This window comes from Marmota marmota, unplaced genomic scaffold, assembly GCF_001458135.2.
Source record: "Marmota marmota marmota unplaced genomic scaffold, marMar, whole genome shotgun sequence".
Classification (NCBI taxonomy): domain Eukaryota; kingdom Metazoa; phylum Chordata; class Mammalia; order Rodentia; family Sciuridae; genus Marmota; species Marmota marmota.
This window is the reverse complement of record NW_025999946.1, coordinates 4,699,065-4,726,313: the sequence shown is the minus strand read 5'-3', so window position 1 is coordinate 4,726,313 and position 27,249 is coordinate 4,699,065. Positions and strand designations below refer to the sequence as shown.

At 33.0% G+C, this 27,249-nt stretch overlaps 1 protein-coding gene across 8 annotated transcripts in view; it reads left to right on the top strand.

Annotated features, from left to right (window-relative positions):
- Nucleotides 1-27,249, top strand: part of Adk (adenosine kinase) — a 483,935-nt gene that overhangs the window by 291,711 nt on the left and 164,975 nt on the right. For all 8 annotated transcript variants that reach the window (XM_048801839.1, XM_048801837.1, XM_048801842.1 and 5 more), the window contains one exon: nt 24,158-24,328. In XM_048801839.1, the coding sequence (XP_048657796.1) occupies nt 24,158-24,328 (171 nt within the window). The remainder of the gene's footprint in view (nt 1-24,157; nt 24,329-27,249) is intronic.

The window sequence follows — 27,249 nt, the reverse complement described above, 5'->3', positions numbered from 1 at the left end:
TAAAAAAAAGGGGGGGGGGGGCTGGTGTTGTAGCTCAGTGGTAGAGCTCTTGCTTAGCAAGAATGAGGCAATGGGCTCGATCCTTAGCACCACATAAAAAAATATAAATAAATAAATAAAGGTTATCGAGTCCATCTACAATTTTAAAAAAATAAAAATAAGTAAATAAATAAAAAGGACTGGGGTTGTGGCTCAGGGATAAAGCACCACTAGGTTTAATTCCCCAGAACCTCAATTTTTTTTCCAAATTTAAAGTATTAGAAATAGAGGCATTAAGGAATTTTTTTTTTTCATTTTGGTTCAAAATACAGTGAAAACATTAGATACATTTAATTGATCAGACTGGGGTTCCATGTTTAGTTTTGTTTAGCAGGTAAAGCATTGAAAGTTTAGGGTATTGAAGGTAGAGCATCTAAGTTCTATAGTGAGATTGTCCATATTCAAACCCTGATTATATCACTTATCAGCTGTGTGACCTTGATAAGTCGTTTGACATATCTCTGCCTTGTGTCCCAAAATATCAGAGGGAGTAATAATAGCACCTATTTCTTAGGAGTTTAATAATGTAAGTTCACAAGGAACACTTTGTATATATGCTTAACCATCTTTTCAAATATTGATGTCTGTGATATAAGAGTCGTAGAAGTTCTGTTCAAGACTTAGGAGAATATACTCAGCAGAGAGTTTATATGATAAGTATAAAAATAATACTGCCTAGAGAAATTTAGCAGATTTAAATGAATAAAGGAAGTTTATGTTATCTAGATAGACTTAAGAGAAGTGAGGAAAGGAGACCTACTACCAGTTGGGGTAATGGCTTAATGACTTAAATAAGAGTGCAGATACAGGTAGTACATCCAGTGGACTACAGAGTGTGTGTGTGTAAAAGAAAGAGAAAGAATCATTGAAATGTTTAGATTTAACTTAAATTCTGATTTTAAGAATTCATTTTCCCTCCACATTCTGCTTTTGGTTGCATTGTTTCCTAAGGCATTCCTTGAAACAATGATGTACCTTACTCCTGAAAAGCTGCAGTTGTTCCACACACAGAGCAGGGGTAAATTTTTTGTCAGTTCAATTGTATCCCTGATGATAGCTCCTCCTAAGTTTTGAACAAAACTACCAAATGGCAACTCACAGAATTAAACCAATTTCCATTTACTCCAGTTGAAATGGCATGCACAGATTTTTTAAGTGTAAGACATGTGATTATATCTACTTCACTGAAACCACCAAATATCAGGGGGAAAATGTCCTGTATAAGTAGGCATGATATAGTGGGCTTTGTAATGTTCTCTTAAGGGAGTCTTTAAAATCATGTTAAGATAATTTGAGGGGTTTTTGTTTTTTTTTTTTTTACTTTTTTAAATCAGAAAGAGTCCCCATCAGTTTTATCCTTAATATTTTAGCCTACATTTTTGCAAAATTTAATCCAAGATTTCTGAAAATGAATCCTGGTGACAATCATAATCTATATACTTTAAAATTCCTTCTCTTTATTCTTTTATTTCAAGTCTTTGGCATCATAATTTCAGTAAGGAAGAAAATAGGCATGATTTTTAAATATCTCAGAAAAGATTTTCCAAATTAGGTAAAAATGCTTGAGGAAATAAAATCTTTTTTGGCATTCATTGCAATATTGATTTTATCAGTGTTTTTCTGTAGAAATACCTATATCCTAACCTAGAAAACAGTTCAACATATGGAATGTGTTCTATAATTAATTATAGTATAGAACTATGTTAATCCACAGAATATTGCCAGGAATTTACCAACAAAAACAAACTTTATTATTCAGAAAAAAATTGTAGTTTAAAATGCTGAAGATATTGTAGCCTTTACATAGCATATGTCCTCTGAGGATACATTGTCATGATTAGCACAAAGTTTTTACCTTTAAGCTTTAATAGTTATTTACACAATGCTAATAAATAACAAAACCCCTTGATTCTTCTTTCAACCTAGATCCCTTAACTGAAATGGGCTCAAAGTCCATAGAATTAAATGCTGTTCATCTCTACCTCATAACAAATTTTTTTGGTTCCTGGTTGGTTTGTTTGTTTGGTTTTGTTTGTTTGGTTTTGTTTGGTTGTTTGTTTGTTTGTTTTTTAAGTTATAGATGAATACAATACGTTTATTCTATTTATTTATTTATTTATTTTTATGTGGTGCTGAGGATCAAACCCAGGGCCTCATGGACAAGTCAGTTCGTTGATCTTTGTCTTAGTTTTCTCTTAGTAGGACTGAACAGTTTGTTCCCATATTGTCATATCTCTCTTTTAATGTTTTTTAATCAAGTCAAATTACTTTGTCTTTCGTGACTTTTACATTTGAGAAAATATGGTCTGTTTATTTTGTAGAATTGCTTAATTTGGGTCTGCCTTATATTATTAAGTTTATAGTATGCGGTTTTGGGTAGAATACCAGAAATATGATATATCTGATCAGATATCTTATCAGGCGGTACATGATATGTGTTTTTTCCTAATGCTAATGATGTTACTTTTGATCATAAGATGACTTTTTTCACTTTCTCTACCATAATGTCACCATTTCCTTTTTGTATTAAATATCTCATGGGAAGGTACTTTGAGACTATGTAAATACCCTATTTCTCTTCATGTTCACATACTTGCTTTGACATCCATTGTCAGTTCTTACTGGAAAGATATTACTACAGAAGTTGCTAAACAGTGATTTTTTTTTAATCCCCTCATTTTTTTCTGCGTATGCTAGTTTTTACTTCTGTAAGGTGAACCTAATTGATGTAAAAGAATAATAATAATATTAATGTAGTATATAACATTAAATTTAACACAATTCTTCACATATACAAGCTCTCAAAAATATTAGATAATTTTTGTGGCATTTATACACAATGGAATATTACTCAGCAATAAAAAAGAATAAGATCATGGCATTTGCAGGGAAATTGATGGCATTAGAGAAGATTATGCTAAGTGAAGTTAGCCAATCCCAAAAAAGAACAAATGCCGAATGTCTTCTCTGATATAAGGGGGGTGACTCAAAATGGGGTTGGGAGGGAGAGCAAGGGAGGAAAATTACATCTAGATAGGGAATATGGGTGGGAGGGAAAGGGAGAGAGAATGGGAAAAAATTTAAAAATTAAAATCTTACATAAAAAGAATATTAGATAATTTTTATTAAGAAAGCACATATATTATGGTAAGAAATAGATATTTTTAAGTCCTTTGAAAAATCATAGGAAATGTTAAGATATCAAATATTTTTTGTATACCCATCATGAATGTTTCATTTTATCTTCTGTAAGGTCAGAAGTGAGAAGACCACATGTGAATGTTTTTTATTTTGGTTAGTATTTGGTTAGTTAATATAGAAAGTGTATTTACAGTGCATTTCATTTGATATGTAATGTTTGAAATTCTTATTGTAGTGTAGTCATTAAATAAGAGAAACATAGAAACATATCAAATTAAAGAAACATATTAGAGAAACCTAGAAACATATCAAATTAGGTTTTGATTCAGTGCATTGAATTATGAAATGAAATTATTTGTGGTTGTCTTAATTCTTTAAAAATAATTAAATTAATGTTTTAAAATAATATATATACATAGTTAACTGATTTTATGCTTACGTGTTTATAGTGAAAAAGAGTTATATGTCTGTCCTACTTTCTGACAGCCTTTTTGCTATTTCTTTGGTTATTTACCTCCATGTTTTTAATTTCCTAATCCATCTGTTTTATGTATTGTTTAATGACCCATTACTATGATAAGGTGGATCTTCAACTCTTAAAACACATGAATCGGATCCTTTTTTCCTTTTTTTTATTCCCCAAGATAGTTTGGCTAAATTAATTTAAGTACAAATATATATCAATTTGTATATTCTTCATTTCTGAGACAAATTGTTTTCTGTAATGCTTTACAACTTTTAGTTCCTAGGGTTTAGCATTCCTTCAACTTTTTGATTTCTTAGGTAATTCTTTATGCCCATCATTGCTTCTGTACATATACCTTCCAGTAATTTCTTAAAATTTTTCAAATTGTGTGTAGATAAACCTGCCAGTCATCATTAAAACTCTTACTGGCATTGTTGTCTGTGTGTTAAAGACCTTCCTTCTGGGTGTCCTTCATTTTTCTGCTCAAATTTTTGCCTGGACTTTCCTTCATCATTATCCCCAAATTCTTTTTACTTCAGATTTCTTTTACATCTTCAGTTTCTAGAGTTCCACCCATTCTCATTCAAATTCTTGTTTTGATGGGTTACATTTTCTGAGAACAAACACAGATAGATAAATATTCTGAGACAAACAAAATATCTGTCTCAAAATATCTCAATTTTGAGATATCTCTAGACTAATATTGTGGCCACATGTGGAATTCTAGGAAGAAAATCTGTTTCCTTTAAATCTTTAAACCATTGTTCTATTATATTTTAACCTCACATATTTTTCAGAAGGCTGTTTCCTTTTTTTTTTTAATTTCCTTTTTCTTTTTCTAAGCCTTTGTAGATGATCTTATTTTCCCCTAGAAATCATTCTTGTTTCCTAAGATTTTGTAATAATAATAATGTAGCTGTCATTAATTATATTAATAAATTAGTCCCTATAAATTTAGACATTGTCTGTTCTGGCATTTTTTAAATGAAATTTCACTGCCTGGTTTCGTTGTCCACATTTCTCATTTCTTCCCCTTTTTCTCTTTTTTCATTTTGATTTTTTTTACCCACTTTTCTGTTGCATTGGAATTTCTTTTATAAAAAAATATTTATTTTTTAGTTTTAGGTGGACACAATATCTTTATTTCATTTTTTAGTGGTGCTGAAGATTGAACCTGGTGCCTCATGCATGCTAGGCAAGCATTCTACCACAGAGCCACAACCTCAGTCCTTGAATTCCTTTTTTTTTGTTGACCATTTATGTTTAAGAGAGACTCACTAAATAAACTATGTTCTTGTTTTAATAATAAACTTGTTCTTATGTTAGTAAAGGACAGCTTTTTCATAACTGTCCATGCCTTCTCCAGGCTGTGTAGTCTCTCCAAGGAAGATTGGATCATCCAGTTTTCCATTTGGGTGCTTATTATGGAAAACATCTGTGGGGCTATTTGTTTGTAAATTTTCATGTAATCACCACAGCCTGTTTTTAGTCAAGCAAATTGTGAACTCTTCCTTCCTTTGTGTTTAAAGTTCTGAGTCTGAAGCCTTTACAGTTCTTCCCTAACTTGCCTTCCCTCTATTATTTCTGTTGCCATAAGGATGGGAATGGCTACGTGGGATGGGAATGGGAATCTGAAAGTTCAACTCCTACTCCTCTCCCCTATTTCAGCCCCACTAGATCCATCATTTTCTGAATTTTGCAGAGTTTGGGAGATGAATCAGCTTGTTTCGCATTAGAGTTTCCTTGTTTATATTTAGGTTTCTTCACTCTGCTTGTCATCGCTTTTCCATGGATTTTCTCACTTCAGATATTGTAATTCAGGTTTATCAATATCTTCTAATTGTACTTACAAGGGGACCTAATTGATGTAAAATAATAATAATAATAATATGTAATTAATGTAGTATATAACATTAAATTTAACACAAGGGACCACAGTTTTAATTTTTCATTATTTGTTTTGATGTGATTTTTGAGAGTAAAATGTACAGAAATGTCTTTGACACCAAAATGCTATCTTAAAATTAACTCCTCATTTTCAATCATCTGTCATTAAAAGCTATCCCTACTTAGATGTATATGGTGGTATATACCTGTCCCTGTAAATGTTAGGAATCAATCTTATGGACTTAACTGGGAAATATTCTCTTTGATCAACAAAATTTTGGATTACTTTTAGCAGCATTTCTAGAATAAACGAATAACACACTATTAACAATAGGCCAAGAATTAAAATGCATCTCATTTCCATAAGCATTTATTAATCATCTATTAATTGCCAGAAACAGTATGTTCATTGTTTGCTAACCTTTAAAATAAGACATTGGTTTTGGTTTTTTTTGTTTGTTTGTTTGGGTTTTTTTTGTTTGTTTGTTTGTTTGTTTTTTGTCAGTGCTGGGAATTCAACCCAGGGCCTCAGACATGCTAGGCAAGTGCCCTACCACTGAGCTAACCCCAGTCCTGAAGAAATGACTTTTTAAATGTTACTACTCAGTTCATTCATCAGTGTTAGCAATAAAAAGCATGATTTTTCTTTTAATTAAGTTAAAAAAAAATGTGTATATTCATTGAAGTTTTTCTAAGTATTTTTCTAAGTCCCCTATTTTTTATTTAACCTTTTAATCTTTTACTCTTTGGGGTGGTAGTCTTTAACATTCACTTAACATTTAATATTTAATATTCATTATATTTCCCAAGTTTGTTCTGTTTCCTTCTTTCCCTCTCTCATATCCTCATTTTTTTAGTTGGAGTGTTTCTACTTTGTCCCAACATACTACAGTAGTACATTACTTTCCACAAGGCCTTATGTTACTGCATGAGTCTAAGAGGTCTTACTCTGGGTTTTGATAATGTTTTTATTTTTAGTTATCTGGAAGTTTGGGCTTTTTTTTTTTCTTTTTTCTTTTTTATAAATTTATTTTGCTCTCCTTGTTTCTGTTGTTTCAGAAAGAGAAGGATTCTGGTGACATTAGTTGTTTCAGCTACCCAAAATTCCTCAGCTTAATTTGTTTTAACTTTATACATTGTCTTTTCTCTCTCTCTACTCTGAGCAGACTCATTTATTCAAAAATAATAATTATAATAGTCTATAATGCTAATAACTTTGGAGACGGAGGATCATAAGTTTGAGGCCAGTCTGGGCAACTTAGCAAGACCTTGTCTTGAAATAAAAAATACAAATAAAAAAGAAATGGGGATGTAGCTCATTGACAGAGCACTCCTGAATTTGATTGCCTCTAACACCAAAAAAAAAAAAAAAAGATTCAAAAAGAATTGAATGAGTGCTCACCCTGTACTAGATATGGTTCTGAGCATACAGTATAAACCACACAGATAGGCTTTCAAAACCTAAGGAATATTCTAGTGGTAGGGACAAAAAATAAGTGAGTGAATATATAATATCTGATATAATTTTAGCTGGTGATAAATGTTGTGTTTAAAATAAAACCAGATAGAAGTAAAGTTGGAAAGGTTGTAGCACTACACACAATAATTGAAAAAGAAGTCTTTTAGTTATGTGAACATATTGCATCATAAGACAATAATATACATCTACTTATATTAGCATTTATGTTGTGTAAATAATAAAGGTTTTGCCACTTATCAAGTATCTATGAGAAATATATTGATTGATTCTGAAATCTCTCTAGTTGAGTGTACAGCATGGTGTTATGGAATGCATACCAAATGAAAGACTCAAACACAGCCTCATGCAGGTTCCTGCACACCTGTAATCCCAGTGACTTGGGAAGCTGAAGCAGGAGGACAAGTTCAGTGCCAGCCTTGGCAACTTATTGAGGCCCTGACACAAAATAAAAACTTGAAAAGGGATTGGGATAAAGCTCACTGGTAAAGTGCCACCCCGGGTTCAACCCATTCCCAGAACCAAAAAAAAAAAAAAAAGCCTCAAAATATCTTGTTATTTTACCGTAGATATTATAGAACAGATATTGATAAAAAGATTATTTGAAGAACATGTCTTTTCTTTCACATTTTATGTATGGACCATCAGAAAGCTATTTACTTGGTTTTTATCCCCATCTCCATTGTTTTCACTGAGATGTTTTAATATTGAAGCCTTAATATTTCAGTGATAAATAGTACAATAAAAATGACTGAACTTGCTTTTGAGAAGTTCTTGAGGACAACATAGTCTTCTTTTAATTGGTGTTTAATATGACAAGTTTATTTGAGAACCAAATGTTTCTTATAAGAAAGTAGCATGTTTCATCTCTTTAAAAATGAAAGCCTGGTAACTGAACATATCTTTTTGTTTTGGTTTCCAAGAAACTTAGAACCAAGTTCAAAGCTAATTCAAGATCCCCATGCCATGTTATTTCTTTTTCCCTGATCTTTTTTTTTTTTTTTTTTAAGATAGTTGCAAGATTGTGGAATGGTGGCAGCGTGTATGTAAATGAGTGAGCAGATGGACAAGTCAGTGGGCTGGAATTTCAGTACCTTCTTGAATCATTAATTGTGTGACCTTGGGCAATTTGGACAACTTTTCTGAAACTTAATTTCATCTGCAAAATTGTGATTAATAGATCAAATACTGTTACTGAACATTGTTTTCATGGGAAATAACATGGAAGTACAAAAATATAACCAAATAATAGCAGAACTGGGCCAACCACCATAGTTATAGAAACTAAGTTCGCGGTTTTTTTTCTTTTTAAAGAGAGAGAGAGAGAGAGTTTTAATATTTATTTTGTTTTAGTTTTCGGCAGACACAACATCTTTGTATGTGGTGCTGAGGATCAAATCCGGGCCGCACGCATGCCAGGCGAGCGCGATACTGCTTGAGCCACATCCCCAACCCTAAGTTTGCGTTTTTATGCAGATAATGTGGAACTTCCTCTTAGGAAAAAAAAAAAAAACTTCCACCACACTAATGTGTTTCCTCTACTACAGCCAATTTTTATATTTTTATAGTGAACCTCATTTTTTGCCATCTTCATGAAGATTGAGTTTTCCTGTAATGGATAAAAGTCTTAATAATAATGAAAAGATTTATCAACATTTTTATGGGTGATTTATAAAATCAGCTGGGAGGGCTTATGAGAACCCACATTGCTGTGAATTGCCCTCACAAGTTTCTGCTTCAGTAAGTCTGGGGTGGGACCAAGAATTTGCATTTTTCCAAGTTTTTAGGTGATTCAGGAATTGCACTGTGAAAACTATTATCCTATATCATTGTTAAAAATGCATTGTCACTTTTCTTATTTTAAAAATTGTATCAATGCTTAGACCTTACTAATACCCACAAGACACCATCTAGGTAATATATAATATCTGAATAATATTTAATTGACATACAAAGCTTTCATGTTTAATGAAGTAAAGTGAGAAAATGATTTGACAGGTTTCCTATCTAAGGTCAAGGCTATCTATACTTTTTTTTTTTTTTTAACATTTTCTACTACTGTTGTCAAGGGATAGATACTAATCCAGCAGCAATCAGGGTTTTCTTCAACAATAAAGTAAGTATTCGTGTCTAAAAGCAATCCTCTCCTTTTGACATACTGGCAGCACCTAAGAATAAAATGTCAGGGTCAATGTAAGTACATTTACTGTCAGCCTCACTCTTTCCTAGATTATAGAAAATGGTATAAAATCTGACTTTTATCAAAAACAGAAACACTGCCCACTTAGAATGATAAAACAATAGCTTTCAGCTTAGTCGTTTCCATTTATACAGTGACCCTTTCGTAAAAATAAACAATGCAAACTTCAGAGAACTAAAACAATTACCCAGAAAAATAGTTGCATTTTTGCTATTTTTGAACTCAGATTTAAAACAACTAGGTCTAATGGTAACTGGGTTAGAAATCACTGTTTTGTGTTCTATTAGGTCAAACTACTTAAGATCATTTCACAATAAAAAATGTCCAAAAGAATAATCATTTCAGTGTAGTTACTTGAAAGATCACTTATGTTTAGTAACTTCTCTTTCAGAACCTGACCCACATATTATCACAGATAGAATTTTGTATTTTATATTTTCTACTAAAACCTCAGTTAATTAGCTTTATGAATCAGACTTATAATTAGTTTTATCTAGCTCACAAAGATTTGTCAATTTCTGGCTTGAAGGAGCTCCCTCTTCAAATCTGTTTTAAAAGTGCACATTTGATGTATATGTTTTATGTTACTTATTGATTCTAAAAGTAATACACAAAAAAATACTTATGAAACAACCCAAATGTTTCAGAAACATTTGACATTGTGATATGTCCATATAATATGTCCATATATTATTTGTTTGTAAAAAAAGAATTAAGTACTCTTACACGCTATAATATGAATGAACTTCAAAATCATTAGGTAAGTGAAAGAAGCCAGACACAGAGATCACATTGTATGAGTCCATTTATTGAAATATCCAGAATAGGTGAATCCATTGAGACAGAAAGCAGATTGGTAGTTGCTGGGAGCTGGGGGATTAGGTTTTTTGTTTTCATTGAAGTGTTGGGGATGGATCCAAAGGTCCTTCACTTGCTAGGCCAGCACTGTCCTCTGAACTAAGCCCCCCAGCCCCTTATGAGTAACTTTTTAATGGACAGATGAGGTTTCTTTTGGGGGTGATAAAATGTTTTAGAACTAGATAGGAGTAATGTTTGGAGAACATTATCAATGTAATTCTGTTATGTGAACTTCACCTCAATTTTTTAAAGAAATGAACTAATTTAAAACTTAACTGCAGTTTTGAATTTTTGAAATGAAAGTGCTTCTCAAGGTCATCCAACCCAATCTTCTGTCTATTTTTTACAAATGAAGAAACTGAAGCTTATCAAAATTAAATCTCTCTCTCTTGTTACATAGTAGCTAGTCAAAAACCCACACCAGAATTTGGGTACCTAGATTTCTAGCCCAATGACTTCTTTTTTAAAAAAGCTTCTGTATCACATGCTGGTTTAATGTCTGTTGCTCTGTGTGTGTGATGTTACTGTGTTAATTTTAAATAAAGGTAAAAAGTATGCTTCTTATTTTTTATGCTTCTTATTTTTTTTAAAGGGAGCATGTAAAGGGTATTTATTGCAACAATTTGCCAAAAAGCAAGCCAGAGCTTAAATTAAAAGAAGCTAATTCCCTGCAACATATTGGCAATCAAAGGAAGCAATGTATGTACTCATGTGCACATGTGCGTGTGCATGTGCGTGCGTGTACACACACACACACACATACATATCTTTTTGTGCTAGGAATTGAACCCAAGGCCTTGTGCATACTAAGTATATGCTGTACCACTGAGCTTTACCTGGCATAGTGTATTATAAATATACCCACATTTATCTGGTTTGTGAATCCCTAACTTCTACCATGATCCTAATTCATTTTTAAAAAATTAAAATATTATTTTAAGTGGGGCATGGTTGCACTTACCTGTAATCCCAGCGGCTCAGGAGGCTGAGACAGATGAGACAGGATCACAAATTCAAAACCAGCCCCAGCCAAAGCAAGGCAATAAGCAACTCAGTGGTCGAGTGCCCCAGAGTTCAATCCCCGGTACCCACCCCCCAAATTTTTTTTATTTCAAAGAAAATGGGTTAACAAATTCTACCACTTAAGTTTTTGTTTCTTCCAATAAAAAAGAATTCTCAGAGTGTATAAAAATTACATAAATGATTCCGTCCTACTTGTGGAAGCTAGGTCTGTTTTCAACAAAATTAAGCCTTGAGTCAGGTTCAGGGTTGGAAATGGAGTTCAGCAATGACAAAAGCAAGATGGGGGCTGGAAATGTAGCTCAACAGGCTGAGTTTGATCTTCAGTACCACAAAAGGAAAAAAAGAAAGCAAGACACTTTTGTACCCTCTAGAAACAGGCTATTATAGTCAAATGTAAGGGACTGTGTTGATTTAGTGCTAACAAGAATTAGTCATTCTTTTTTAAAAAATATTTTATGTATATTTTTTCGTTGTAGATGAACACAGTATATTTATTTATTTTTATGTGGTGCTGAGGATCGAACTCAGTTCCTCACACATGCGAGACGAGCTCTTTACCACTGAGCTACAGCCTCAGCCCCAGTCATTCTTGTTTTAAAAAAGAAATGTAACTGTATCATTGCTTTCTCTCCCTAAATCCACTTTAACTTTCAAATTCTTTGTGCTCTTTATTATGAAGAGGAAGATGTACTCTCATTACTACCCTACATGAATTTCCTGTTGAAATTTCTCTCCAACATGCTTTCATCTCACTTGTTTTCATTTCTACTTAGTATGTTTTCCCTCTTTTCTTTTAGTTTAGAGACCAGCAAAAGTATGACCCAATGCCTGTTTTTGTGAATAAAGTTTTATTGGAACCCATGCATGCTTATTCTTTTTCATATTGTCCATAACTTCTTTCATGCTACAGTAGATGAACTGAGTAATTGCAATGGCAGTCATGTGACCTACAAACCAAAAATATTTATTAGACCTTTTACAAAAAGTTATTTGCCAACTTCCAGCCCTTGCTTTCTTTCCTTATTTTTTTTTTAATACAGTAAAAGATATAAAACAGATCCTGTAGAGTAAATACATACCAATACCAAGGAAGGGATATAAGAAAGCATAGGATTTGTGCATAGGCTAACAGGAAGCCCTGTGTGATTACAATAAGAGTTTCGTGAATGTGAATCATTGGAGATAATGTAGAAAAGATAGAAAATGGGCCATTTAAGATTTTTTGAACAAAGGAACTTTGTCAAATCAGGAAAGTGATGTAGTACTAGTGTTTATACAGTAATAACAGTTATTAGCTAAAGTTGTGTTAATGGGGGAAATGGCATAGTTGCAAGAATACAATTATACAGTTAAAATTGATGGGAAATCAGACACTGATTTTGAGGACAAGCCAATAAGAAGTCTTAGATTCAAACTTCATTGAGCAGAAAAATGAAAAATTATTATTTATACATATTGGCGAAGTAAAGAGCTAATTTTTGTTTTAAGTTAATGAAGAATTATAACACAATAGAAAACAAAACTGATTAGGTAAAAGCATTATTAACCCTGTTATATCATCCCAGCCACAGACAATTTTTCATTGGCTGTACTTGACCTTCTGGGTACCTGGCTGCTATCCTCTTGTCAGGATTCATCTCTTTATGAAATCCACTTATATTGCTCTTCAAAATGCCACCCTGATATACAGATTTATTTATGCTGTTTAATGTACAGAAGATTGCTTCCTTTTCCTAAACATTCTGAGCCATAATCAAGAAGGGTTTTTACTTCCCAAATAAGACATATCTCAAAGAATTGTCCTCAAATAGAATCACAGTTCCCAAACTGTGCAGAGGTACCCCCAGGGTACTGCAGCAAACTCACAAGAGTACTACAGGACATTTTACATCATTTTCATTTTGTGCTACATTCCTCTAGGATGATATCATATTTGGGAAATGGTTGCTACAGTAAAAAAGCAGTACCTCCTGAAAAATACTGTAACAGGAATAAAGATGGCAGTGTTCAGTTCACAGCTGGATGAGTTGTTCAGTGCTCCATAAACACACACATTCCATTTTTGAATGAGAGTTATCAGCTGAAGTTGCATTAATGGGCAAAATGTTATACCCCATTATGTGTAAATAATAATTTTTCATTTGCCTGTTCAATGAAGTTTGAATCTAAGAATTATTATTGGCTTGTCCCCAAATTCAATGTCTAATTTTGCATCATTTTTAACTGTATAATTTTTGAATGAATCAAATAAAAACTTTTTATAACTTATATGTATTTTCCAAACTATTGAGTTGTAAAGATGGTTCTTATTAAGTTGTTTTAATCTACCTGTTAAAAAACAGAACTATTAGGCATTTGCCTTAACATCATGAAAAAAAAATAACAGAAATAAGAAAGGTTCTGTGACCTGAGAACGTTTCAGATCCTTTGAGCTAGAGATAATTGTCCAAGTCTAACATGAATATACTCTTCCATGAGTATGTGAAAATGCAGCAGTTTTTCTTTTTCCATTTTTTCAAAGTAGCATATCAGTGACTTGGGAATTTTTGTAGAATCTTAGTAAAATTTAATGGATCAAATATTGTTAAATTAGCTTTGTGTCATAGCCCAAAAAAAGTCCTCTTCCCCTTAAGATTACAGTCAAGTAAGGGAAGTAAGAGAAATGCAGATTACTTATATTATTAAGTAAAATAAAATAAATACATTCAGCTGTTTTGTTTCATAATATTACATACTATGAATTTGAAATTTATATATTCAGAGAGGAATGAATACATCTACTGAATACATCTAATTATAAAAGCCTTTGTGGGATACAACCTAGATTTTAAATGGGCCTTGAGGTGGTGGTAAAATTCTTAGAGATAGTGGACATTTCAGATAGAAGAAACAACATAAAGACTCAGGAGATTTATTTTGGGAGAGGTAAATCATTTTGTATGATTGAAGCAAAGACATATGTTGTGGAGAAATAGAGGTTACAGCTGGTTTACTGTATAGCTGAAGTACTATTGTGAAGAGCTTTGAATGCTAGAGTGTGAGGCATGTGGATTTAATTTACTAGGAAAAGAAGAATGATTAGGGTGATTAATCTGTCAGCAGGATATAGGATGATTAAATCAGGGAGGGAGAAGAGGCAGAGGGAGCTTTTGGAAAGGGAATGATGGATTTTGTTTTATGTATTTGTATTTCAAAGGAATACCAAACTGTAAGACCAAAGTTAAAGAGCATTTTTCTCTTCACCATTGCAACTTACAGCTGTAACAGAATTTACCATTCCTGGGGCAGAAGGACTCTTAAATGTTCTTGATATTTCTATTTTAATAATATTAATACATTGTAAATATGTATAAGATATATACTAGATGGTTGTCAATGTATTAAGCACTTAGTCAATCTTCACAACTACATGGCAGTTGTATCATACCCAGCTTATAGATGAGAACAGTAAGGCCTTGGGAAGTTAAATTGCCTGAAGTCATGCAATTAATAATTAGACAAGTTGGCAAAACAGTTAAGACTTAGTGTAATAGTGGGGTCTGGTGACACATATCTGTAGTCCCAGCTACTCAAGAAGCTGAAGCAAGAGGTTCACTTGAGCCCAGGAGTTCAAGGCTAGTCTGGAAAACAGCCAAACCCCATCATCCCTGGGGGGGGGGGGGGAGTTTGTTTAAATTTCAGAGAATTAAGCTAATCCTTCTGCTCAGGTACTGTTAAAACAGTACCATTTGGCTTGGGCACAGCTCTTATGTTATTTTTCATATCATTCCTGATCCCTTATTGTGTTCTATATGTCCTTACATTTGTAAGTATCCTTAAAACTATATTGTGTTGATTTCAATGCATGCAAGTATTTACATTGCACACAATATCTTAAAAGTATGAACTATCCATCTTGTCCATTTTGGTGTACACATTTCTACTTTGTTGCTTTCTCAACACAATAATGCATTCACCACATTTGCCTTATCTTTTCCTCTAGAAATTGACTTCTGTGATATCTCACACTCCCTTTTGCTTTCAGCAAAGCTTTAATAAATATCCCCCTCTGTGTCTCCCTAAAGCTCATCTTCTTTCCACTACACTTTTATGCCTTATATTATATGCTTTTTCTGAGGGTCTTACATGAGATAGGAGAAATCTTGAGTTCTTCATTCATGGTATACTGAAGGTTGCAGATCTTTTAATCCTCAAAACGATTTAAATATGTGTGGAATAGGTGATTTCATTTTTTGCTTCCAAAAGGAGCCACACAGGCAGGAAGGTGCAGGTGACTTTTTCTCTTCTGTTCTTTTGATGCATTTCAGCCAGTGGTGACAAACTTTACAGCATTCACTAGTATATTTGTTTTAACTTTCATTTAGTAATTCTGCTGTCATTTGTATAAATACTGCATATCATGATAATGTAATTGTAAATGATTCATACATTATCTTAGTGATTGTCAAAGCCAGTATATTTTCCTTACAAGCAGATAGGAACTATGCTTTGTCATAACTCATTAGATCCTCCCACTCCTGCAAAGAAATATATTTTACACTCTAGGAGATTCAGAAAACATGTAGGATCCATTAAAAGGAAAAAAAAATATGCTATATGGTTGTTGTATTTGTTATTTTTTACTTCATATTTATTCATTCTCTCAACCCTGTTCTCTGTATGAAAAAAAAGTATGAACTATCCATTCACGGAAAACAGGCTAATTATGTTCTTTAAAACAGACAACAGTGTACATCTTGAGACACAGGCATCTGGTACTCTCAGCCCTTCCTTCGTCAGTGCTCATCTAGGCTTGATGGGGCTCTCCGGCTGTCCAATTTTTTTCCCCACACATCTTTATTCTCCCTTTTGCTTCTATAAACAGTGTTCTATCCTTACTAAAGTCTAATTTTATATTTAGTTTGTTCCTTTTTGAGCCTTCTGTCTACTAAAAGATGTAGACTTACTCCCAGTTGTTTATCTACTCTCACTCTTTGTTTATTGAACTTCGATTCTCGCTGTTTATAAATATCTCCTGCTTGTGTAGAGATTAACTTCACATAAACAAAATACTTTTTATCCTTTAAACAGCTTTATGGGAAGAGTAATTAACCACATCACCAAATTTTAGAAATAAATTTATTAGAAGCATCTGTAATTTTCCAACCCAAATTTAATCATTTTTACTATTAATGTATTCCCCTGTACTCTTTTTTTAACCATTGATTTAATGTAGGTTCTAATTGTACTGTGTATACACAATTTAAAATGACACTGAATGTTTATGTACCATAAACATTTTCTACTTTACTACTTAGTTTTCATCATCATCATTTATAATATCTTCAAAGTATTCTTTAGATCAACAGTGTTCGATAGAGATATATATCCCCCTATGTAATTTAAATTTTCTGGCCTTCACAATATTAAAGAGAAGGAAAAGTTTAATATATGTAACCCAACATACCTACAGTATTTTTTCTATGTGGAAAAAATGATATATACGTGTGTGTGTGTGTGTGTGTGTGTATATATATATAAATTGTTAGATTTTTAACATTTTTCAAACTAAATCTTTAAAATGTGTCCATTTTACACATTTAGTAAATTGTCATTAAATTTTCAAGGGCCAAAACGAAAGGTAGTTCTAACACAACAGTAACATTTTAACAAAAAATATTTTAACACTGCCTCCATTTTTAAAATTAATGAAATTAAATTAAAAATTGATTTTAATCATACTAGCCACATTACATGTGTCTATCATCTACATGTAATTTCTTCATTTAAATTAATGAAATTTAAAATCCAAGTCCTTAGTTGCACTAGTCACACTTTAAATGATTAATAACCAACTTTGAAGTATATAGGTCAATTCTTACTTATCTATTTATTCTAATAAAATGTTTACATTCCTTACAGGTTTCCAGTGAAATAAATAGCATACACAGATACATTCATGAATGTATACTTTTCTTTTTAAAATTTTTGGTCAAAGAGTATGCTTCTGTTTCCTCATGTGTATTTTCCCATCTTTTCCTGAAAGATTGTCTACTGCCTTCCCTTCAGCAGTAGTAATACATTTGTTTTGGACCAGGGAGCACTTGCCTGGCATGCATGAAGCCCTGGGTTCAATCCACAGCTCCACAAAAAATAAATAAATAAATAAATAACAGTAACCAAAAGAAAAAAAATATATACACACACACATGCATATATACATTTCACCAACCATTCTTCGTCATTGACTGTCACTTCTTTTTCTTTGTTTGCTAAAGAAGAATATTTGCTTATATATTGATTTACTGTGAATTTCTTTCAGTGGGATGCTTTCTTGTATTCTTGGCTAACTTCTCTATTGGTAATGTTTGTCTAACTTTTAATCTTTTTTTTAAAAAGTTCTTAATGGATTAAATATATTAACCCCTTGTCACATTTTTTCTGGTTTCTGGTTTGCATTTTTTTTTTCCCCTACTGGAATTGGAAGAAACCAACTAGAAGTTTTGATTTTTCTATAGCAAATCTTTGTATAATCTTTCTCAGTTTGGAAGTCATTTCCATTCCAAAAGTTTGGTATTTATTTCTCTTTTATTATAGACTTTATACCTGTGTTTTGAAATTATACTCAAAGTGGAATTTATATGAATATGTAATTGTGAGAAAAGAAACTAAATTACAATTTCTTAAAGTTCAGTCAAATTCAGTGCCTGCTTGTTATTTATAAAGGACCTTCTGTAGGTTGCTGACCCACTCTGCCAGCACTTCATATTCACGTACACACACAAAACCAATTTTTCAGATAATTGTTAGTGGAAATAATAAAGAGTTTGAACTCTTTTTTTTTAATATTTTTGGTTTTTAGTTGTAGTTGGACACAATACCTTTATTTTATTTTTATGTGATGCTGAGGATTAAGCCCAGCACCCCACACATGTTAGGCAAGCACTCTACTGCTGAGCCACAACCCCAGCCCTGAGTTTGAGCTCTTATATAAAAACAGTTAAAAGGAACTCTAAATGATCTTCCTAAATTAAAGTAAACACTGGTAAAGAGCAATTTCATTCCTTTTCTTTTAGCACATTGAACAGTTTTGTTTCTAACATTCATTTGTGTTTAAACTACCCTGACAAGTCCTTAGAGCGGTTGAGATTTCTAAATATTACATCTAGCTCTGCTAAAATGGTCTTTAAGTCTTTCTATCCCTTCTCTCTCTGCCTTTTTTTAAATTTTCCATTATAATGAATAAAAATGTCTCACTTCACTTTTAATTCTAATTACTGTTATGCAAGCTCTACATGTTAAAAATCTATTTTGGTTTTGATGTTTATAAGGACAAAGATTAATAATTAACTGTTGTATAGATTGAGACCCCTCATTAGAAAAATCACAATATTTTATTAGTTATATAGAGTATTTTTCTAAACTATAGACATAAACTGCTGGCTTGTTTTTGTTACAAACCTGACATGTAGAAAAAAAATTTTTTTTTGTAATGGCACCAGTTTTATTTTGGGTGATACTGTAGTAAGGAACATTTGGCCTAGCAAAGGTCATAAATCTGGCAAGAAAAATTATGGTTGGCATCAGTTTTAATAGTCTTTGCCATCTAATAGGACACAAATCCCAAATTGTTTAAATTCTAAATATTTACTTAAAGAAAAACAAGAGAACATTAAAAATAGAATTAATTTAAATTGTGAATTTACCTCTTATTTTAAAACTAGTGGGGTTTTGTGTGTTCGTTATAAAATTAACAACATTGAAGTTATACTAGCCATATTACAATACTCTTGTGTTGCATTTTAAAGTAAAACACAAATACAACATACACACATTTGGAATGAGGCCAAATTTAGACTCCAGAGGCATACTGTTCCGTACCTTAAATTACAATCAGATGTATTTTAACAGATCAAATTTTCAGTCTGAAGTTGGTGAGAAGCCTAATTATTTGACCAGGTTACTATTTATGTAGACCATTCTGTGGCTGTCTATGGTTAATCCACAGCTGGCAGAATGCTAGCTCTGGGAGGTTTCTATTTCATGCTGGAACAGTTTGGAGAGAAATAAGGGGGGAAAGATTTAAACTCTTCTCATTAAATGAAAGACTAAAAAGCAAGTACATACATATTACTATGGAGACAAGATGCTATATAAACTGTTTCTTTTAATTCTCTAAGTGACAAAAATAGCAAAAGAGGCAGCTTGGATGCTCATAGTTTGCAAGTGAAATGTTATTGCTTTTAAAAAAAAAGTGAAAACATTTAAAAAATAATGACACCTAAAAAGTGTTACCTTTTATAACAGTTGATTATTGGTAAAGGATTAATGGTCTGGAATTTTTAAGTGATGAGAAAACATTATGTTATTAAGATGAGAAAGCATTTTTATTAGAATTTCATTAGCAAGATTTTAACGTGATAAGAGACAGTTATAAGGGAGAAAAAGTAATGCCTTTTCCTCACCTACTGCAAGGATCATGGCTGACATTCCTATAACACATAAAAATTCACAAGAGAAAAGCACAAGAAATATAACAAAGTTTTATGTAATATGGAAGCTTTCAGAAATAAAGGCCCAGAGAAAAACAGTATTTTATGTTAAGTCTGATGAAAGAAATGGATAGATGATGGAGAAATATTACTGGATTAAAAAGGGTATGATGTAGGTTTGGGGTTGTGGCTCAGTAATAGAGCACTTGCCTCACATGTGTGAAGCACTAGGTTTAATCCTCAGCACCACATAAAAATAAATAAATAAAGATATTGTGTTCATCTACAACTAAAAAATATTTTTTAAAAAAATTGCATTATCTAATGTCTAATGGTTGTAAACTAGGGGCAAAGGACTGGAAACCAGCAAGTGTGTGTTCAGATTCTTCCTGGCCTCCAGGAATAGAACAGAATCCTCTGGAATGAGATCTTATGAAGTATTTTCAAGATGAGGTGGGTCAGAGAATTTCTGTGTGGCCAGCTCTCACACAGAAATGTAGGGGAAAGTCAGAGTGATCTTCTTTTATCTTCAGTTTTCCCATTTGCCAAGGTGCCATATTTTAGTGTATCTTGTTCTGAGTCCCAATGTAGAGTTTATATATAAATATATAATTAAGTTAATTATTATATTAGGATTCTATTCTTATAATTATATATCATATACTATATTTAAGGCTTTTTTAAAGGTGTTCCACATCTGTGATGATGAGTTAATAGCTCAGAATGTATAAGGGCAATAAATTTTTCCTTCAAAGATGGATCCTGATAAACATGATCCTGCCACGAAAGTCATTCTTTTAGTATGTTCATAGTATTTAATTTGAAATTTTCAAAATAAAAATATCTTCTTTGCTGTTATTCTTTTCAAAGTTTGGGTGGTATGAGTGGTTATTCCCTTTGCTATAAGATAACATTTCAGTAGCATTTTTGCAACTTCTTAAGGTAGATTCGTATATTTAAGGTTATTTCCTATTTAAAGCAAGCTTGTCTTCCCTTCTAGTTTCCAGACTTCCTATGGTTCTTTGTTCTAATTATCCTCACTCCCTTCTTCATTCTTTTGTTTCTCCACTAGCTCTTTTTTATTTGAAAAGCAGAAGTGCTCAAACTTTGCCTGTCCTTAAAAACAACCCTTGCAATCCCCATCCTCCAAGAATAGAAAGACTGGGTTTTTTTTTTTTCTATTATCTATTCAAATTATAAGGAGTCATATTAGAAATCACTAGAAAAAGTCTGATCTCATGTAAGATGTGTGTCCTGGGGGACATTTTTTCTCTATTATATGTTTGTTGTTTATAAAATGGGACTAATAATAGTATCTACCTCATAGGTTTGATATAAGGAAAAAATAAGAATACCCAAGTTATATATAAAATTCTAAGGCAGTACCTGGCACACAAGAATTGCTTAGTGAATTTCAGGTGATTTTCGTTATCTTTGGTAAATGTCCCAAAATAATTTATAATCCTTGTCAGATCAGTCAGGGCAGGCAATGGCCAAAGGAAGCAGATTTAAAAGGGCCGTGGAACAGGCTTTATTGAGATATCACTCCCAGGCGGAACTCGATCAGACCCACAGAGGGGACAGGGGAAGGGTCTGAGGAGAAACCGCGTGGAAGCTCGACTGGACTGGACTTTTATGGGGCTTATAGCAGGAAGGGAAGGGCTTGGGACAGGAAAAGATGTTTCTAGGGTCCCTTGCCCCCTTGGAGTTGGTCAGGGGAGTTGGCTGAACTCCAGAATTGGCCAGGGGGTCCTGCTGATTGACAGGCGTTATTCAGGAGATCTGGCTGATTGACAGGCGTTTCCGCTGGCATCTGATTGATGTTCTTTTTCAGCGCGGGCTGCTTTGTTCTAAGTTGCCACTAAGTGGCCACCAAGTCGCCGCCAAACAATCCTTACCCTCATTTTCTCACCACAACTTCTTTAACTGTCTAGTTTATCTTCATACTAAGTGCTTTCTCCTAATCATTCTGTGTCTTTTGTTTCAGTTGTTTCATTCTCTTTACTCTTGATGGCATTGAACACTTTTTGGTTGTTTGGGGAAGTGGAGTTCTGGGAGTTGAACCCAGGGCCTTGTGCATGCTAGACAAGTGCTGTACAAATGAGCTGCATACCCATTCTTTTTTATTTATTATTTTGTGATGGGATCTCAGTAGATTGTCCAGGTGGCCTCAAATTTGGAATCCCCCTGCCTCCCTCTCCCCTCTCCCAAGTTGCTGGGATTACAGACATGTATCACCAGCTTAGTAGTGAACACTTTTAAGCAATTTCTTTAAACTTACCAGGTTGGATTTCTCTGTCATTACTTCTCATTTTCCTTCCTTTTGTTCTCTCCTTTTTTCATTTCATCTGTTCTCTGGCTTCTTGGTTTTTTGTTCTACCCTTTGTCCTCTTCTACATTCTCAGTAATGCAATCCTTCTTTTATAACCACCTTCTCTGATGGCCTTTCTCCTGAGTCCAACTTTCAAATAGATATTTGGAGGTCTCTTAGCACCTCAAGTAGTGTGACCACAATTTAACTCTCTCTTTACCTTGAAAACTAGATCCTGTTCTAGATTTTTCTCCTTTTATTAATAGAAGAACCACATTCAAAATCTGAGTCATCTTTTAACTCTTTGCCTTCCGCATCTTAAACAATCATCAAGTCCTGTAGGTAGTACCAATATGGTTTCCTTTTTCACATTCAAATGGAGAATTTTATTAACTGTTGCTACATTCTTATCCACATTAACTTTCCATTCATTTTTTCTATAAGCTTTTTATTGCTGTCATTCAAGGAAAACTTCATTATTTATGTTCCATCCCCACTCCATTCCCACATTGCCTACCAAATACACTTACATTCCATTCAAGGCCATTTGTGTTCTTAACTCAATTGGTCTTTCCAAGTTCATTGTTTGTTATTGTGCTTTGTGTTTTCTTGTACTCATTTCTGCACCATCCAGACCAGTTTCTTACATATATGTTTATGTAAGAATGTATGAGGCAATTTTGTTATGTAATTCTCAGAAATTTTGTTATGTAATTCTCAGAAATTGTAATTCTCATGTAAATAGCCTCATAAATTTCTTATATATATATTTATGCTTTTGATTGTATTTTCATCTATAAAGCATAAAAATATTTAATAAGATTTTTAATATTAGAGATGTTCATAAATAGCATTTTTAAGTATAGCTTTTGTAACATAAAATTTTAAAAATTCTCTTTCAGAATATTCCTCAAAAATTCAGTGTAGATATTTCTTAAGATAATAATATGATTTTAATAAATCACTTAAAAGAATACAAACTTCTTTACAAGAAGCTAGGATTCAGTCTGCCTTCACTGTTTCTCTTATTCAGAAATATAATTGGGGCTGGGGATATGGCTCAAGTGGTAGCGCTCGCCTGGCATGCGTGCGGCCCAGGTTTGATCCTCAGCACCACATACAAACAAAGATGTTGTATCCGCCGAAAACTAAAAAATAAATATTAAAAAATTCTCTCTCTCTCTCTCTTTAAAAAAAAAAAAAAATATATATATATATATATATATATAGTAAGGGTAAAAGAAATTGAAGTTAAAGTGTAAAAGTCAAAGTATAAAAGACTGGGCATTGTAAAGTTTCTAAGCTGCAAGGCCTGAGTTAAAATGTAAAGGACCAGGTATTGTTAAGTTCCTATGCTACATGCAAAACCTGAAATTCCTGCAGGTGTTAAGACAATACTCGAACTGCCCAGTAAATATTCCCCCTGACCGCCTGGTTGTTTAATAACTTAGGGCCCTGTGTGGCCTTGCACGTAGGCATCGCAGGGCCTGGACCAATCAGTTTGAATGTGTACCCCGCTTTAGAACTGACCTATCACCCCCGCCCAACCTGTTCCCGCCAATGAATGAACTAATCATGTTTAGGAGTTGTTGTTTGATTTTCCCGTGGTGTATGATGATTTATTAAAGGAGACTGTGATGTATGTAAAGTCCCAGCCCTCCCCAAGAAGTGTACTTAAGCAGTACTCAGCCCCTGCTCTGGTCTCTGGGCTGTTCTCCCTTCTTGAGTGGGCATGGAGCCCCAGCATGCTGGATCAATAAATCCCCTTCTGCCAATTGCATGAGTGGTCTCTTGGTGGTCTCTCCCTCCGACGCTTCGCCGGTCCCTTACATATATAATCACTGGGGCAGAGATTGTGGCTCAGTGGCAGAGAGCTCACCTAGCATGTGTGAAGCCCTGGATTCAATCCTCAGTACCACATAAAAATAAATAAATTAAATAAAGGTGTCATGTTCAACTATAACTAAAATAAACAATAACTAAATATTTTTTAAAAATATAATCACTGTCTTGAATGAGACATTTTAAATATTTCTGTCTTTTGTAGATTCGCAGAGTTTTTTTATAGTATTCAGCCTATAAATCTAATATAAAATAAGTACTAGTTTCTTCTCTAAAGTAGTGACATAGATCAAACATACATGATTAACTTTTTCTAATCAAATGCAACTATCTTCTACCTCGCATTTTGTAATTGCATCTTATATAGGTTTCTTATATTCTCACTGAGAGTAACTCTGTGGAGATGGTGTTTCTGATATCCTTTCTTTTTTTCTTTTTCTAGGGCTTCTTTCTTACAGCATCCCCAGAGTCAGTATTAAAAGTAGCTCGCCATGCTTCTGAAAACAACAGGATTTTCACTTTGAATTTGTCTGCACCATTTATTAGCCAGTTCTACAAGGAATCATTGATGAAAGTTATGCCTTATGTGGACATACTTTTTGGAAATGAGACGGTGAGTTATTCTCTTTTTAAAAAAAGAGTACCTAGATTTCCTGTTTCTGTACTTGTGTGTATGTTTTAAAATATGCAAAATAAAACCCTAAATTTTGATAAATATCTTTGAGAATTACATAACAAAATTGCCTCAGTATGGACTGCTATAACTCAATATCTCCTTCAGTATATATTGACTTCTTAGTGAAATATTCATTTTTAACATAGACTAGATTTTTTAGATTTAATTTACATATTGTAAAATTCACCCTTTTTATTGTATATTTGTGAGTTTTTGAAAATGTATACCTGACCTGTCAGTAAAACCACAATCAAAATAAATACTTTCTCACTTCTTTTGATCTCTTCAAGGTCTGAGTCTAATTTAGTTTAATAGATTATGAGTGAAATTGATAGTATCATTTTGCTAAAATTGTTGATGGTGATGAAATGGAATGTCATTTGGCTATTCACAATAGCTAAATGTGGAAACAAATTTTAATAAACACAATTTCATATATACATACAGTGGAATATTGTTCAGCTTTAAAGAAGTGAAATTCTAAATGTGCTATTGCATGAATGAATCTTGAAACATTATGTTAAGTAAGATAAGCTAGACACTTCAGATAAATATTGGCTTTTCCTGTAAGGATTCCACTTTATAGGCTAAGAGTGTAACTGAGTGTTATAGTGCCTGCTTAGCATGCTCACAACCCTGGGTTCAGTCCACAGCAAAAAAACAAAAACTAATTTCACTTTTTGAGCTGTATATAGGATAGGCAACTTCCAAAAGACATATAGTAGAATAATGGTGAGTTGAGGGCAGGTGTGGGTATTGGGTAATTATTATTTAATAAAACAAAACTTCTGTTTGAGATGATCAAAAAGTTCAGGAAATGGATGGTGGAGACAGTTGCCCAACACTAAATTTTTTTTTATTTTTATTTATTTATTTATTTTTTTACCAGGGATTGGACCCAGAGGGGCTTAACTACTGAGCTACATTTCCAGCCCTTATTTAGATGTTTAGTATGTTTGAGAAGACCTGTCGTGATATGGTTTATAGAATAATAAAAGTCAGCTACAGGCAATTAGGTGTATTTGGTGTTTTATTGAACCAGTCTCAAAAAGTTCGTTGATGAATAGATTTCTAGTGGTATGCCTTAATGTTTACTCTGAGCTTTTCTCAAGTAAACTACCAGTGATTTGAGATAAAGCTGTATTTGCATATAATGCAAAGGCAAATAATACAACACCTTAATAAATATCAAGACAGTTGAATGTGAGATTCAGATTTTTTTAAATGTTAATATAGTAGAAATGTCAGTTGAGGTGATAAACATTAATGGGGATAATAAAAATAATACCATATTTGATTATAAAAAGCAAGTAGATTAATACTTGCTCTTTAATACTTAATTATTAATACTTAATTATAAGAGATAATAATAGCTCTTTAAATACATCGTTCATTGTTTTTCTACTTGACTTCTATATTAATTATAAATTATCTTCATTTCTCCAGGAAAAGAGAGACATTTTGGTTCTAAAATTCAATGAAATGTAAAATTTCTCAGTGAAGATAGATAGATAGATAGATAGATGACTTGTTTTATATTTCCTCTTCCTCCCCCCCCCCAAAAAAAAGCTCAGATTTACTGAGTTTAGTATTAAATTTTCAAAATGTCAGCACTTAACTAAAATCACACACCCTTGACTCTTACTTTCTAATGGTAAACCTTGCCTTTCTCAGAGGGTTATAAACTAGTAATGATGACTTAAACTTTCCTGATAACACCTTATCTACCAAGACTGTCTTCACAGGCAATAATCAGTGATCATTATGAAGTAAAAAATAAATGAGGATTGGTATTACCATGTGATCCAGCTGTCCCACTCCTTGATATATATTCAATAAATTTAATATCAGCATACTATAGTGATGCCGCCACATCAATGTCTATAACAGCAGAATTCACAATAAGCCAAGCTATGGAGCCAACCAAGGTGCCCTTCAACAGATGAAAAGATAAAGAAAAGATAGTATATATACATAATGGAGTATTACTCTGCCATAAAGAAAAACAATTTTATGGCTTTTGTCATTAAATGGACAGAACTGGAGACTATCATGCTATTGAAATAAACCAGTCCCATAAAGTTAAAGGTCAGATATTTTCTCTGTATTATTGTCTCTCTTATCAGTATTATTCCAACATATTTAACAACCTTTTTAAAATGGATAAATTCCTTGAAAGATACAAAGTACAAAAGCATGCTAAAGAAAAAACTGTTCATATTTGGATGCTAATCCAAAGTTGGGGAGGGGCAGATAAAAAGATAGAAGAAGGATCAATGAAGTAGGCAAAGTGAAATTAAAGGGAATGAAGGAGGAATGGAATAGGGAAAGTTAGTGGAATGAACCTGACCTAACTTTCCTATGTACATGTGTATGAATATACCACAGTGAATTGCAACATCATGTACATCCACAAGACACTAATTTTTAAAAAATCTATACGTAAATAACAGAAAGATTGTAGATAACTTAGCTTTTTGCTGGTGTGCCCAAATTACCTGGCAAGAACAATTAGAGGAGGAAATCTTGATTTTGGAACTTGGTTTCAGAGGTCTTAGTTCATAGAAGACCACCTCCGTTTCTTGGGGCTCAAGATGAGGCAGGACATCGTGGTGGAAAAATGTGGAGGACAGTGGCTCAGGACATGACAATCAGAAAGCAGAGAGAGACTAAGCTCAGCTCACAAAATTTATACCACAAAGACACACCAGGACCCATTTCCTCCAGCCACACCCTACCTAACTTCAGGTACCAGTTAGTTAATCCCTATCAAGAGATTAACACACTGATTGGATTAAGGCTTTTGTAACCTAGTCATTTCACCTCTAAACCTTCTTGCATTGTCTTACACATAAGCT